At 40.9% G+C, this 13,950-nt stretch overlaps 1 protein-coding gene across 2 annotated transcripts in view; it reads right to left on the reverse strand.

Moving 5' to 3' along the window:
• Positions 1 to 13,950, reverse strand: part of tg (thyroglobulin) — a 37,576-nt gene that overhangs the window by 21,474 nt on the left and 2,152 nt on the right. For both annotated transcript variants that reach the window (XM_053233809.1, XM_026926757.3), the window contains exons 4-23: positions 13,353 to 13,541; positions 12,632 to 12,791; positions 11,930 to 12,036; positions 11,565 to 11,708; positions 11,218 to 11,400; positions 7,318 to 8,364; positions 6,030 to 6,626; positions 5,704 to 5,937; positions 5,258 to 5,395; positions 4,855 to 4,932; positions 4,508 to 4,608; positions 4,277 to 4,397; positions 3,094 to 3,294; positions 2,766 to 2,972; positions 2,504 to 2,649; positions 2,263 to 2,410; positions 1,064 to 1,228; positions 693 to 842; positions 368 to 532; positions 86 to 208 (exon numbers count right to left, since the gene is read on the reverse strand). In XM_053233809.1, the coding sequence (XP_053089784.1) occupies positions 86 to 208; positions 368 to 532; positions 693 to 842; positions 1,064 to 1,228; positions 2,263 to 2,410; positions 2,504 to 2,649; positions 2,766 to 2,972; positions 3,094 to 3,294; positions 4,277 to 4,397; positions 4,508 to 4,608; positions 4,855 to 4,932; positions 5,258 to 5,395; positions 5,704 to 5,937; positions 6,030 to 6,626; positions 7,318 to 8,364; positions 11,218 to 11,400; positions 11,565 to 11,708; positions 11,930 to 12,036; positions 12,632 to 12,791; positions 13,353 to 13,541 (4,404 nt within the window). The remainder of the gene's footprint in view (positions 1 to 85; positions 209 to 367; positions 533 to 692; positions 843 to 1,063; positions 1,229 to 2,262; positions 2,411 to 2,503; positions 2,650 to 2,765; positions 2,973 to 3,093; positions 3,295 to 4,276; positions 4,398 to 4,507; positions 4,609 to 4,854; positions 4,933 to 5,257; positions 5,396 to 5,703; positions 5,938 to 6,029; positions 6,627 to 7,317; positions 8,365 to 11,217; positions 11,401 to 11,564; positions 11,709 to 11,929; positions 12,037 to 12,631; positions 12,792 to 13,352; positions 13,542 to 13,950) is intronic.

A 13,950-nucleotide genomic window follows, 5' to 3' on the forward strand; every position in this document is an offset into this window, starting at 1 on the left:
GAAATTAATTCCCACACACAGACACACACATATACACACACATATGCACACACACACACACACACACTCATGCACTCACACTCACCAAGCACACATTTTCTAATCTGTGTTTCCAGTGGCTGTGAGGAGGGATTAGATTGCAGCACCACAGCATCCACAGACTCCAGCAACAGTGATGACACTGTAACAGCCTTGAATTTCTCCAAAACTGCTCATATAGACAGACACGCACATACACATGCACTTAATTGGAGATATTCACACATAAAAGTGAATGTATCTTTATCAAAACTTTGGGACATTTAATTTACTGATAAATAAAATACATTCCTTCATTTAAGACTGGCTGCATGATGAAGATCATTACCTTTACATTGCTCTACAGTGATTGGCTCATCTGCAGATGTCCAGGACAGTTCCTCCCCTTCTACAGTGACACAAAGCCACTTGCCAGACAAGAAGTTCTTTTGGGCTGAAAGGAAGTCCCCTTTTTCAGTACAGTTGAGCTTACTCTGCTGACACTCTGAAACGCCTTCACACCAGAGATAAAAATGCAATGTCTGAACATCAATATACAATCACATTTATATCACTATAAGACAAAAGTTTGAATTACTGAATGCCCTAAAAACCATGAGTTGGATCCAATCAGTTCTACCTGGTCACAAAGAATGTGTCTAACATTCACTTACAATGTGAGGGGCTGAAGGCTCCCAGGGCTGCTGTGGAGGTTCCTGGGGTACAGGGGATGCATAGGTCCTTCCCTGCTTCAGACTGATATGAGCCATGTGGACATGCAATACATCTACCTCCACTGGAGAACGAGCCAGCTGGACATACCACTGAAAGAGAGAGAGGATGTGTGAAATTTAAAAAGACAAACTACTAATAAACATGGACTAAATTACAAATTCAGCTAGCAAAGGTCTTCCAGGACATTTACACAACCCTATAGAAAAACCCCTGATAAATATATAAAAACTCGCAGTATTGGACCAGATCCATCCTTTCCCATTCATTATCCAGGGCAGGCCTATGATTAGCAGAGAAACAGGCAGCTTACCACACCCAGAGGAGTCTGAGAGCAGCTGAAAGCCTGCAGAGCAGCTGAAAGAGGCAGGCGAGGAGAAGGCTGTAGTGCGCTCCAAGACGAAGACTGATTGGTATGACTTGTTTCTGATCAACGCCATCACCCCGTCCAGCTTCATCTGACTGCTGAGCACAAGTTCTAAACAGGGACAGACATTAGTGTTAACCTAGCTTCATAAGGGCTTAGAATATGTATAGGTTTAATTTTACTGTTTGATTCATTTAAAGGAGCAGTTTTAACTTTGAGAGGGGCCTATGAGGTGCATTGCAATTGCAGTGAAAACAATTTGACATTCCTTTACCCCCAAACTGACCCCAACCTCTCTGTTAAAATTACATATGCCTCATGGATTGGCTTTTTAGAGAAGAACAAGCAGAGCTGAGTAGCTGTGTTTGGGTTGGGGCGGAGCTAATTTCCAGGCTGGAAAAATGTAAATAGAAGCCTGAAATGAAGACACTACCAAGATCCATTGCATGGCATTGCAATGGATTAGTAAAGATCACAGTTTTGAAATTATATAATCATTGTGGGTCTAGAAACACATTTAAAAAAAATACAACCTCCATCTTTACCTAATATCAAATGTTTTCAACTCATCTTCCCTTAAAACAGAATGGAATTTTTAAATCTGGGGCAAAATCCACATTTTAAAAAAGCTCATATACCCTCACAATTCAATTTATTAGGAACACCTGTACACCTGCACATTCATGCAGTTATCTAATCAGCCAATCAGTCACGCGGCAGCAGCGCAGTGAAGAAAATCATGCAGTTACAGGTCAAGCGCTTCAGTTAATGTTCACATCAAACATCAGAATGGGAAAAAAATGTGATCTCTGTGACTTTAACCGTGGCACTGAGTATTTGAGTATTTCAGAAACCACTGATCTCCTGAGATTTTCACACACAACAGTCTCTAGAGTTTACACAGAATGGTGCAAAAAACAAAAAACATCCCGAGAGCAGAGTTTCTGCAGGCTGAAGGATCAGAGAAGAATGACCAGGCTGGTTTAAACTGACAGGAAGTCAATTAGCAAATTAGCACTCAAATAAGCACTCTTCGCAACCATTGTGAGCAAGCATCTCAGAATGCACAAGACTTTTTTATTCATATTTATACATCAAAAGTGATTCAGTGATACATGTTGTGCATCAGTTGCAGTTGCTTTTACCAATGTCATGGAGATCAGGCAGGACGTTGACTGGCAGATCAGAGAGGCGAGCTTTAAAAGTGATATAAGCAGTGAGGTTTTGCTGGCTCATACACTCCAAGGAGACAGCGGACTCATCACAAATTGAGTAGTACTGACCAGAAGATAGCTAAGCCACAAACAAGCACACAAAATATATGTTTCAGAAACTGAACAGCTGCAACACAGCCCAAAGTGGATGGATGACAGGCGAGTAGGATACCTGTAGGCTGCAGAGTCCTGCTGCTCTCATGTTAGACAGTAGAGAAGCTTGCAGCAGAGAACGCTGAACACTGCAGCTTTGGGGATCCTCTGCCAGAGACAGCTGCAACACTGTGGATACCTGCACAGTCTGCAGAGGCTGAACTCCTGAGAAAAGCACACAAGTTTCCAGACCAATGCATTCTTGGTGTTTGTAAGTGTAAACAAAAGGTGGCAATTGCATCTTTACATAGATTAAGCTTATGAGTGTGCGCAAATTTTACTTTGGCAGGAGTAGGCCAGAGGAGCTTCACTCAACCAGGTCCTGGTCACTGGATCACACAAGAATGTTTCCGCAGGCAGGGCATTGATATAACCTTGGTCACAGAAAACTTCACAGTGCTGCCTCTGTTTCCCAGCCACACTGTCATTGCCACAGAGAATAGCAACATGGGATGTAGAGACACCAAAGACAAGAGGGCACTGAGGGGCTAACACAAAACACAGGGAAAGGGCCATTTTACAGATACCAGTAAAAAAACAAGTCTTATGAAAATACTTTATTAACATTCAAAGTAAGTGGGCTAAAAAGGAGAAGTGAAAACTGCGTACTGTCACAGGAAGGTGTTTTCACTAAGCGGGGACTGCGAGTGGAGGGAATCTCCCGGCCACTTTCAGAAACACACCAGCAATACACCTCATCACACTGCCGAGGTGTGAATGTCATACCATCTTCCACACAGTCTGGCTCATAGCCAATACCTGCCTCTCGCTTAGACGCCAGGTTCTTTTGAAGAGCACACCAACCGGGGCCTGTACAGCCACACACAACACACATCACCAAGAAACAGACCTTGTAAAAGAAAGAATAATCACGGTTTTAACCATATGTTAGAATAGATTGTATTAAAACATGTACACTCACTGAGCACTTTATTAGTACACCTACTTATTCTTGCAATTATCTAATCAGCCAATTGTGTGGCAGCAGTGCAACGCATAAGGTCATGCAGATACAGGCCATCCGCTTCAGGTAACTCAGGTGTTCACATCAACCATCAGAATGGGGAAAAAATGTGATCTCAGTGATTTTGACCGTGGCATGACTGTTGGTGTCAGATGGGCTGGTTTGGGTATTTCTATAACTGCTGATCTCCTGGGATTTTCACACACAACAGTCTCAAGTGTTTACTCAGAATAGGTGCAATAAAGAGAAAACATCCAGTGAGCGGCAGTTCTGTGGATGGAAACGCCTTATTGATGAGAGAGGGCAACGGACAATGGCCAGACTGGTTCAAGCTTCCCTTGATGGCCACAATTTACCCACCTTCTAAATGCACCATGTCACAAAGGAAAAGTTTTCTTGAACATGACAGTAAGTTCAATGTTCTGCAGTGGCCATGCCAGTCACCAGAACTGCATCCAGTAGAACACCTCTGGGATGTTGTGGAATGGGAGATTCACAGCATGAATGTGCACCTGAAAAATCCGCAGGAACTGTGTGATGAAATCATGTCAACCTGGTCCAGAATCTCAGAAGAATTCAAACATCTTGCGAACTCCAAGCCACGAGGATTTGAGGCTGTTTTGAGAGCAAATGGAGGCCCTACCCAGTCTTAGTGTAGTGTTCCTAGTAAAGTGTTTGGTGAGTGTTCTGTATATTAGTTTAGCAGTAAACAGAAATAGAAATATAACAGAATCTTCAAAGTTGAAATGTGTGCACTTGTCAATTCACATTAGCAGTTATTGAAAATATGTTTTGTTAAATAAAAGTACAACTAAATGAGGTTTTTACACTGTAGCTCTCCTGTAGGGCTAAGTGTGGCTGGTTGGATGACCTCTCCAGTAGCAGGACTGACACACAAGGCAACAGTGCTGCTGGCATCATACTTCTGGAGCACAGAAAAATCGCCATCCTACGCAGACACGCAGACACACACACACACAGGTGTAACCCTGGTTTATAATAATAAACGGATGACTTATACATGTTGGAATAAACATGTCTAGGTAAAAATAAACACACCTCCTCACAAGATGGGCTGTAGGAAACAGTCATGTCAGAGGTTGCCTTACTCCAAACGGACATACTGAACTGAGCTTGTGATCTCTGGCATGTACTTTGGCCTGAAAACAATGTGTGACAAAATTGTTATTATACATCCATAGCAATGATTAAAAGATTAATGATGGTGTATAAATACTCCTCATGTGCAATGCCAAGTCAAACCAAAGTAAGTTGAATTTAACTACAATCAGATAACAGCAATAGCTGTAAATCTGTTAACAGCTGTAAATCAGCAGTGGAAATGTGTAGCTGTAGCTTTAAAAAAAACTGTAGCTTTAAGCACAAAAGAAGCAGTATGTATTTACACTGTAGTGGCTGTATGGAGCGAGCAGTAAGAGATCCAATAATGTAACCTCCATCTTCATCCACACACCAACAATGACCTGCAGAGAAGAGACGACAATGTCTCATATCAAAACTTCATATGTGATGCCTATATTTGATACAAGCAAAATATGCAGCCATGAATATCATGTGAAGCTGAAGCATTACTCTGGACTTAGACTATCTATTTGGAAATATGTTTTTATTATATACTCTACATTTTTAATTGATATCTTAATAGTAGGTGATAAGAACATTGTGTCCTCCTGTTAAGAAGATTAGCAATCACATAAAGAGACAAACCCAACATATATAATGTTGTGAATAATTAACAGCTTCCACAGCGATAACAGACAGCTGTTAGAAACTAGAGACTTGTCTTACCAGTGCTTGGATGACATTGACTGGGCAGCCACTGGCCAAAAGCGTCACACTGTGGGCTATATGGCTGGTATCCAAACCGCAGACTTTGACTGTCCCTTCCACTGGCCAATAGGCTGCTCTGCCAGTAAAACTGAAGGGCTGTAGCAAAGGGAACTCATTCAGCACTCTCAAATGCCATGTATATTTCCTTCAAACTTGGCAGTGTTCATAAGTACAGACAGTGTTATGATGGTGCTTCTTATCAAATTAATTACTAAACAGTTAGGGCAAAAAAATGAGTGAAATGAGATTCTTCCAAAAATGTTTTAATGTATTAGCAAGCCATACAATATCATAACATATTACTGATCAGTAAAAACAGCTTTATAGGGAATAGTGAGCTAGAAAGAGATGGTTCCAAAAGAAAGAATATGGATAGAGGGGGAACCAAGCCAAAAGTTACATACTAGAGTATGCTGCAAGGTGCAGGGCAGAGTTTGTATTACTCAAAAGAACATCTGAAATCTGAAACCCAGGACTGGCTGCCTGCTGCAGCTCTTCATGGCTCAGATTTACACTTTCTGCCAGGAGGAAGCTATAACCCACAGGTATATGAGAGCTATTGGAGAGAGAGATCAGTCTCTCTGCCTCTGCCAAGAACTTATCAACTTGATCATGCATCAAAGAGCATGGCCCAGGACCTGCAAAACAGTGGAAATATGGAGATTTTAGGTAAACTTGAAAAACATCATGAATTTGCACTTGGTTGAACATACTTATGGTTGACACTCACAGTTTGGAACCTGGTTGACTGAAGCTTTGGAGTCAGGTATCATGGCTCCTTTCTGGTCAACACACCAGCAACGGCGCAGGTTAAAGTGACCCAGAGGTGCACTGAAGTCTGACAGTGGGCCTGGATACTGGCTAAGGTCCCCTCTGAGAAGTCTCCATAGGGACAGAGGGTTCAGGAAAATAGATGGTCCAAAAACAGTTTGAGAATTTCCAACTAGGATTTCAGATGGAAGTTCTGAAAATGTGTTAAACCTGGCCAAAGAAGGAAATACTTTCTGATGTCTTGCCTGGAATAATGCAAAGACGAAGCCCCTGAATGATGCCATTGCTTCTGGATTTCTTCTGTATTCTTGCAGAATATTAAGGAGTTCAGATACAGGCAGCTGCTTTCCAGCATTGTTGACTTGGCTCCACTCGCGGTAGAACAGAAAGGCTTGTTCGGGAGGGCCATCGCACTGGATCTGGTTCCACCTGCCATCCGAAGTGCAGCGAGGGATGTAGACATCAGAAAGTTGTGATATCGAAGCAGGATTGGCTAGAATGGAAGTGACCATGTTCAGGAAATACTGGGCTGCAGTAACCTGGCAGACTGTTGGACCTGGAAAGGAATAAAAATGTCAAAACAAGTTGTTTACAACAGTTATAACATTACTCTGTTAGAAAAATGGGTACTTTGAGGATTTTTTTGGCTATCCCATTCTTAGCTACTTAAAAGAGTATCTACCATACTATCCGCAACCTTTTCTAATAGGAAAACACTGTTGGAGGGTTTGATTAGAGCTTTTAAGAATTACCACAGAGAGACAAACTGAAGCATTGTATACAGTTATATGTCAAGAGGGACAAACCAAAGAAATTTACAAGTGTTGTTATAGAATCCTACCAAAACTGTGCAATCAAATGATCTTTACTTTAGGGGTGGTAAAATAATAATCTTTCCCATTGGAAAATGTTTTTTTTTTTTATTATTCCATTTACCTTTCAATATTTAATATTCTGTTCTGTAATAGTCTCATATTCAGTTTAAACACTACCACCTTGTGAGAGTAAGAGTGATGCTTGACATAAGTAATAATTATGCCTTTTCACCTAATAGCAGTCTGTGAAAAGAGCTGCCTGCACTCAAAATGTACTCCAAAACCATCACTTTGTGCACAGATGTCTACAATGTCTATGAAAGCTTCTCTCCAGGGTTTACCCTCAAAGTTACCTCACATGAACTGCCCTGTTCTGTTATGCCTGCCCTATAATCAAACATGTCATGGCCTTCATTCAGAGTTACTACTCACACTGCAGAGAGCCTCCCGAGCTCAGCGTGTTGTGTCTAGCTCCAGTGCGGTCCATACAAAAGCAGCTTTTTCCAAGGCACTGCAATGGCACATACTCTCCATCTTTCTCACATTTAGGAATGAACACCTCTGAGCCTGCTGACCTGCTGGCTTTCACTCCTATGGCCATCTTGCGCTCCTTCTCACACTGGGATGGGCATCTCGGTCTGGACCCAGTAGACCGTGAATCCATAATCTCCAGCCCATTATAGTCAACACACCAGCACTCGGAGCCATGGCACTGGATCTCTTGATACTGGCCATCTTCAGTGCACTGGGGCACATACTGCGATGAAGGGGTAGCAGCTGAATTGCAAAAGTGTTTCTGAAACACTGCCTGGAAAATTGGCCCTAGCTGGGTGTTATCTTCTGCTTTGAGTAAAGTAATTGTCTGTTGTAGTGTAGTAAAGAACTGCTCACTTTCTAGGACTGTCCCAATAAGCTTGATCAAGTCTCTGTTACGGTTAAGGTTTACAGAGCGGCCATATGAATCTGAGATCTCCTGATCCAGATTTAAAATAACAGAGTCATCTGAAAAGAACCTGGCTAGCTGCAGCAGGTCCTCACCATTTTGGATCAAGCCAACCTGACTAAAAATCTGACTAAATCTCAAAGTACCTCTGGCACCAACAGTACCAGTAAAGTTAAAATTGCCTGTATTCTTCAAGATCTTGCCCCCAAAAAGGTTCTCCTGGAGTCTCTTTGGGTTTTTGGTGAGGGACAGGGCCTTTAAAGCAAGAGCTCCTGTGGGGAACAATCCTTCAACAATCTCAGCCAGAATGTCCCCAACATCCAAATGCTCTGACTCAGGCAAGGATCCAGAAAGACCAGATTTGGCCAGGAGTTCTTGGAACTCCAGGCTGCATGGCACAAGAGGAGAGAAGGTTTTCTGTGTGTTGGCCGGAGAGGCTAAAAATACATTATTCTGGCTGAAGTATCCAGCTGGACCATAAAAGAGCCTGGAGAGTGCTTGTTTCCTTTCAGAGAGGCAGTCTTTTGCTCCTGCGCCTACAAAAACAAGCAAGAAAACAGCTCAGATCCAAAACACAGCATGCTGGAAGAATAAAGCTTTTTAAACATACTATGATCATAAGAATTTTGGCAAGCAAAAACTGTTGGGGCATCCTCTTGTGACTACAACTGTTCTTTCTTTATTCATAACGCGGCTCATGATATAAACGTCTGTGCTGTGGCTAAGAACCAAAAAAAAAAGAGGTTTAGCTGCCGGCCAAGTTTTAATACTCCATGCAGCACCATGTTAATCAAATTACACAATTCATGATCACTATCACAGTGTCATGATGACTTTAAAGGGAGACTTCTAATAAACATCAATATGAAACACTGCCAAGGATTTTTACTCTGAGAGACCCAAGTAATTTCACTAATTTCCTCATCAAAATCATCAACTTGTGTACTAGATCCCTTACCTATATATTTCTCAAACAGATAATACCAGAAGCAATCAAACCTCTTCTAAAATAATCAATTCTTCTCTTAGCAATGGCTATATACCTAAATCTTTTAAACTAGCAGTTATCAAACCCAATTTAAAAATCTGACCTTGACAGTTATGTTCATACCTACATCGGAATAACATTCATGAAATGTATCAGTCAGGATTTAGGCCTCATCACAGCATAGAGACAGTGCTGGTTATGTGGCAAATTACCTACTGGCCTCTGATCAGGGTTGAGTCTCCCTGCTTGTGTTGCTTGACCTTAGTTCAGATTCTGACACCACTTATCATACTATTCTAGCCTCTCCTGGCTTAGGTCATATTTGACTGATCATTATCAGTTTGTACATGTAAATATGTGACTTCTCTCCGCATACTAAGGTAAAATTTGGTGTTCCGCAATGTTCTGTTTTAGGCCTATTGCTTTTTAAATTATATATGCAACCTCTGTGTAAAATTATTCATAAACATGGTATTAGCTTCCACTGTTATGCTGATGACACACAGTCGTATGTTTCGGCAAAGCCAGATTAAGCCAGAGACACCGGCTTAATAAAGTTGAGGAATGTGTAAAGGACATTAGACACTGGTTGCTTATTAACTTACTTCTACTTAATTCTGACAAGATAGAAATACTTGTACTAGGACCACATGCAGCTAGAAGTAAGTTTTCTGATTACATAGTAACTCTGGATGGCCTTTCTGTTTCATCATGTGCAGCACTAAAAGACTTTGGTGTGATTATTGACTCCAGTCTTTCTTTTAAAGCTATTACTAGGACCATCACTACATGATGATGCAGAAAAACTAGTTCAAAAAACTAGTGCTTTTGTTACCTCTAGGCTGGATTATTGTAATGCCTTACAATGTAATGTTCCAGTAGGTGTAAACAAGCTCCAGTTAGTCTAGAATGCAGCAGCGAGAGCCCTTACCCCCTATCTTATCCACACTGCATTGGCTAACAATCAAATTTTCCATTGATTATAAAATACCAATATTGACCTATAAAACACTGAAGGGTCTCGCACTGCAGTATCTGAGCAAACTTCTGGTCATTTATGATCCGCCATGCCTACTTTGATCAAAAGGTGCAGGCTATTTGTTGGTACCTTAGATTCTGAAGGCTACAGCAGGGAGCAGAGCTTTCTCTTACAAAGCCCCATAGTTATGGAACAGCCTTCCAATTAGTGTTTGGGACTCAGACACAGTCATATTGTTTAAGTCTAGGATAAAAGCATATTTGTTTAGTCAAGCCTTTTGTGAACAGTTTTTCTTAGATAAAGGAGCAGATCTGGAGGGTTCAAAGGCATAGAGTGCTGTGGTGAACTGGGATGATTGGATGCAGTTCCCCCCTACTCTCACGATTTCACTTGGGTTTGTTGATGGTGGAGTGGCTCACTGCTTTATGTCTCAGGGCACCCTCATGTCTGTGTTACCTTTTGACTCTCCCTTTTAGTTACGCTGTCATAGCTAGTCTTGCTGGAGTCCCTGCCTGCACTCTGCACACAATGTATATTGTCCTTTACCATTACGTGACAATAAGCATATCTAATGATCTGTGTTCCTTTCTCTCTCTCTGTCAAGCTACACATGCTACTCCTGAAATACCAGTTATCCTGACCCCCTCTGCTCTCTGGACCTGCCCGATTCGTCCTGATGCCCTGCTTCTGGTTGGAGTTCTCATCACTTAGAAATCACTTGCTGCTGCTGAGGATGGCCCCATATGGACAGCCTAAAGATACATCAGATTACTGTTGATGGTACCACTAGAAACCATGAAGATGGGTTTGGACTGCAATTGATATGAACAGTTGTGCTACAATGGCTTAGAACTACAATTGCTATGATAGTTGTACGACTTCGATTGCCACGAACTGTTTTGTACTCAAGTCTCCATCTGTGAACAGCTGATAACTTCAACAAAATAGACTTCATGTTAAAACCATAATGAATTTCCTGGTTACACAATGGCACTTTCTGACTACATAGCACACAGTTATAGAAGACAATTATTTATAATCGCACTATCCGGTGTCACCCAGATGAGGATGGGTTCCTTTTTGAGTCTGGTTCCTCTCAAGGTTTCTTCTTTATATCGCCTCAGGGAGCGTTTCCTTGCCACCTTTACCTCTGGCTTGCTCATTAGGCATAAATTTATAAATTTAAAATTTATATCCAGAATTTATATTTTTCTGTAAAGCTGCTTTGTGACAATGTCCACTGCTGAGAGCGCTATACAAATAAAAATTGAACTGAATTGAATTGAAATTGATTCAACAATGAGTAAAGACTGGGGAATCAAATGTCCCATTTATTACTTGTTACAGTTAAAACAATATCTTACATCCAACTCCTAAAATCTCAATGTTGTCACAACTGGGTAGGTTTTATTTAAAACTCACGACAGTTGGGAACTCCATGCTGTCGAGTCCCAAGGATCTCCTTGCCATCAGAGTCCACACACCAGCACTGCCCACCAGCCTGGCATTGGGTTGGTATGTAGTTTCCACGGGCATCACATGAAGGCACAAAGACATTACCAGCCTGGGAGCTTGCAGATCGCTCACTTTCACATGGGGTTGGACCTACATCATCATACAGTACTGTTATTCAATGGCTATTCAACAAATATGCTAGTTTATCCAGCAGATGCTCCACTGTGCACAATCCTACACAAATCAACTTTGAATTATAGGGCAAAGACTAGCTTCACTTTGGGATTTTGATTGACTAACATATTTAAACTCACATCTAAATTGCCCAGTCAAGGCCAGCTGGATAGCAAGGTATCTCCTCTGTAGGATTCGATACATGTTGGACTGAGAGAAGGAGCGTCCTACATCCAGGCTTGAGAATGCCGTATCATATACATCATTCAGGAGCAGCTCCAGTCCTGCACAGTAAAAAAAATGGCAGATTAGGGAAAATATACTAGCAGAAACATGTTAAAGTACCTTTAAATGCACAAGAGGTACCAGAGGGAAAAAGCTTTAAAAAAGAATTATTTGCCAAATTTTAAGAAATATGTCACATTTGTCACAAACATACAGTGTCAAACAGTTTTAGTTGAATCAGAGTCGTGCTACTGAATTCACGTATACAGTTTTGTCTCACCAGTTCTGGGAAGCTCTCTGCCTCGAGTGTCAGTACAGTAACAGTAGCTGGACAGTTCAAGGAAAGCCTTTCTAAAACCACTGAATGTCTGGAAGATCTCTGGAAATCTGAGACATACAGGTACCACATAAATACTCAGTTTAAAAAAATAATGAAAAGTAGAACTATAATTACTCTAAGATATCTAAAAGTTCACACCAACACCAACACTCCAGTTCATGAAGGTACTTAAAAAGTGTGCCATATTTAAATGACAGATAATGAAAGATGTTTAGGATGAATAATATGGAAATCAAGCTTTTTTCTCTCTTAGAATGTATAACAGGTGGCCCCAGGTGTTAATACGATTAGTTAAAATGGCAAGAGCCTTTTTTCTCTGACTACACCTGCAAATTAGTTAACTCAGTGATATTTAGTCATGGCTACAGACAAAAAGCTCAAAATTAACAGTGAGAAGGAATGATTTCGAAAGAGCTGGAAACAATACTTTTTCATTGAGAACCATAGCAATGAAGTCCCTAAATTACCATGGATGTGTAATGGAAATTAGACTCAATTAACTCAGTCACTGTTATCTAGACACTCTGCTGATCTGTTAAGATTTCCCCATCTTCCTTATTAAGTTATTAAGTTTTAAAAATCTAGGGGTGTTGAAATGCTGTAACACTGTTGATCCATACCCATTGTAGCATGGTAGCTCACCTGTTGAAAGTATGTAACAGATCAAAGACCATCATATTGGTGGTGTTAATCAACTTGCACTGCACAGGAAGGAAAGTCCCATCATCTGAGCACTGCGGAGGAGACGGCTCTCCAACACCGTGGAGAAGCCTACGATCCCTCACCTCACACACACCTGGGCCTGAGAGTAACGGTCAAATACAAAAATAATATTATTTGAAATAATCAGATCACAATAATTGGTTCAAATTACGGTTGTGCCAATTATATAATTGAAACTATTCCTTGTGTAAATTAACTGAGAAAATGAGAACAATAGATTGGTGAATCAAGGACCCTTGTGGTAAAGCGTCTAAAGCAGAGATGCCACCCACACGTTTGGTAGGCTAAAATGTCAGATTGTTTTTTCAAGTTATATTTCAAAGAAAGTTAAAATTAATCACAAAAATGCTAAGGTTATTGATATGGTTGATAGATTACATGCACACAAGCCAGAGAGTGGATTTATTAACTGGAGATACAGTTCTTTTCAGCATTCATGAAATTTTCTTTGTTCCCTCAGCCCTTAACTAAAAGCCTAAAATAAACAGATTGGTGAACAGGTGAATATACTTTGAAAATAAATACATAATAATGCCAACATATCATTGTCTGCAGATTCATCCTGTAGCTTCTTTTCAATTAGGCCTGTGAAATGCAGTTGCAATCAAATATGCTGTAACTGAATTAACAATCCACTCACACTTTGATGGCCTGCCATTCTGCCTTGTGCCGTAGATCTCCATGCCCTCAAGGTCCACACACCAGCACTGGCCCAGAGCTCCGTCACACTGAACAGGCTGGTACTCACCCGATTCCATGCACTGAGGCACCAGATCATTGTCTTGGCTCAGCAATGCCCTCTGTCTCTGCAGCTGGCACGATCTCAGACCTGAAGCAATAGTGTCATTTGGTCATATTCACATGGACACTCCAGTGTACAATGACAATTTATTTATAAAGCACAGTTAAAAACAGTAAACTGTCAACCAATATGCTGTACAAAAAATGAATTAAACAGACTAAACAAAATAAAACAATGAGAACAAACATGGTTAATTAAAAGCCTTGGTGAAAAGATAAGTTTTTAATTGAGATTTAAAAGACACCAGATTCTGAGCTGTTCTAATATTGCAAGGGTAGACTATTCCACAATTTTGGGGCCACTACTGGGAATGGGAAACAGAAAATGTAAAACTAATACACTTGGCCAGAAAGCATGTCCAGATGATGACCCAGACTCCATTTGGGTCATCATCTCTTTCTTAAAACTATCATAGAGGCTTAATAAGGCTTACATT

The sequence above is a fragment of the Pangasianodon hypophthalmus genome, chromosome 1 (genome assembly GCF_027358585.1).
Source record: "Pangasianodon hypophthalmus isolate fPanHyp1 chromosome 1, fPanHyp1.pri, whole genome shotgun sequence".
NCBI lineage: Eukaryota > Metazoa > Chordata > Actinopteri > Siluriformes > Pangasiidae > Pangasianodon > Pangasianodon hypophthalmus.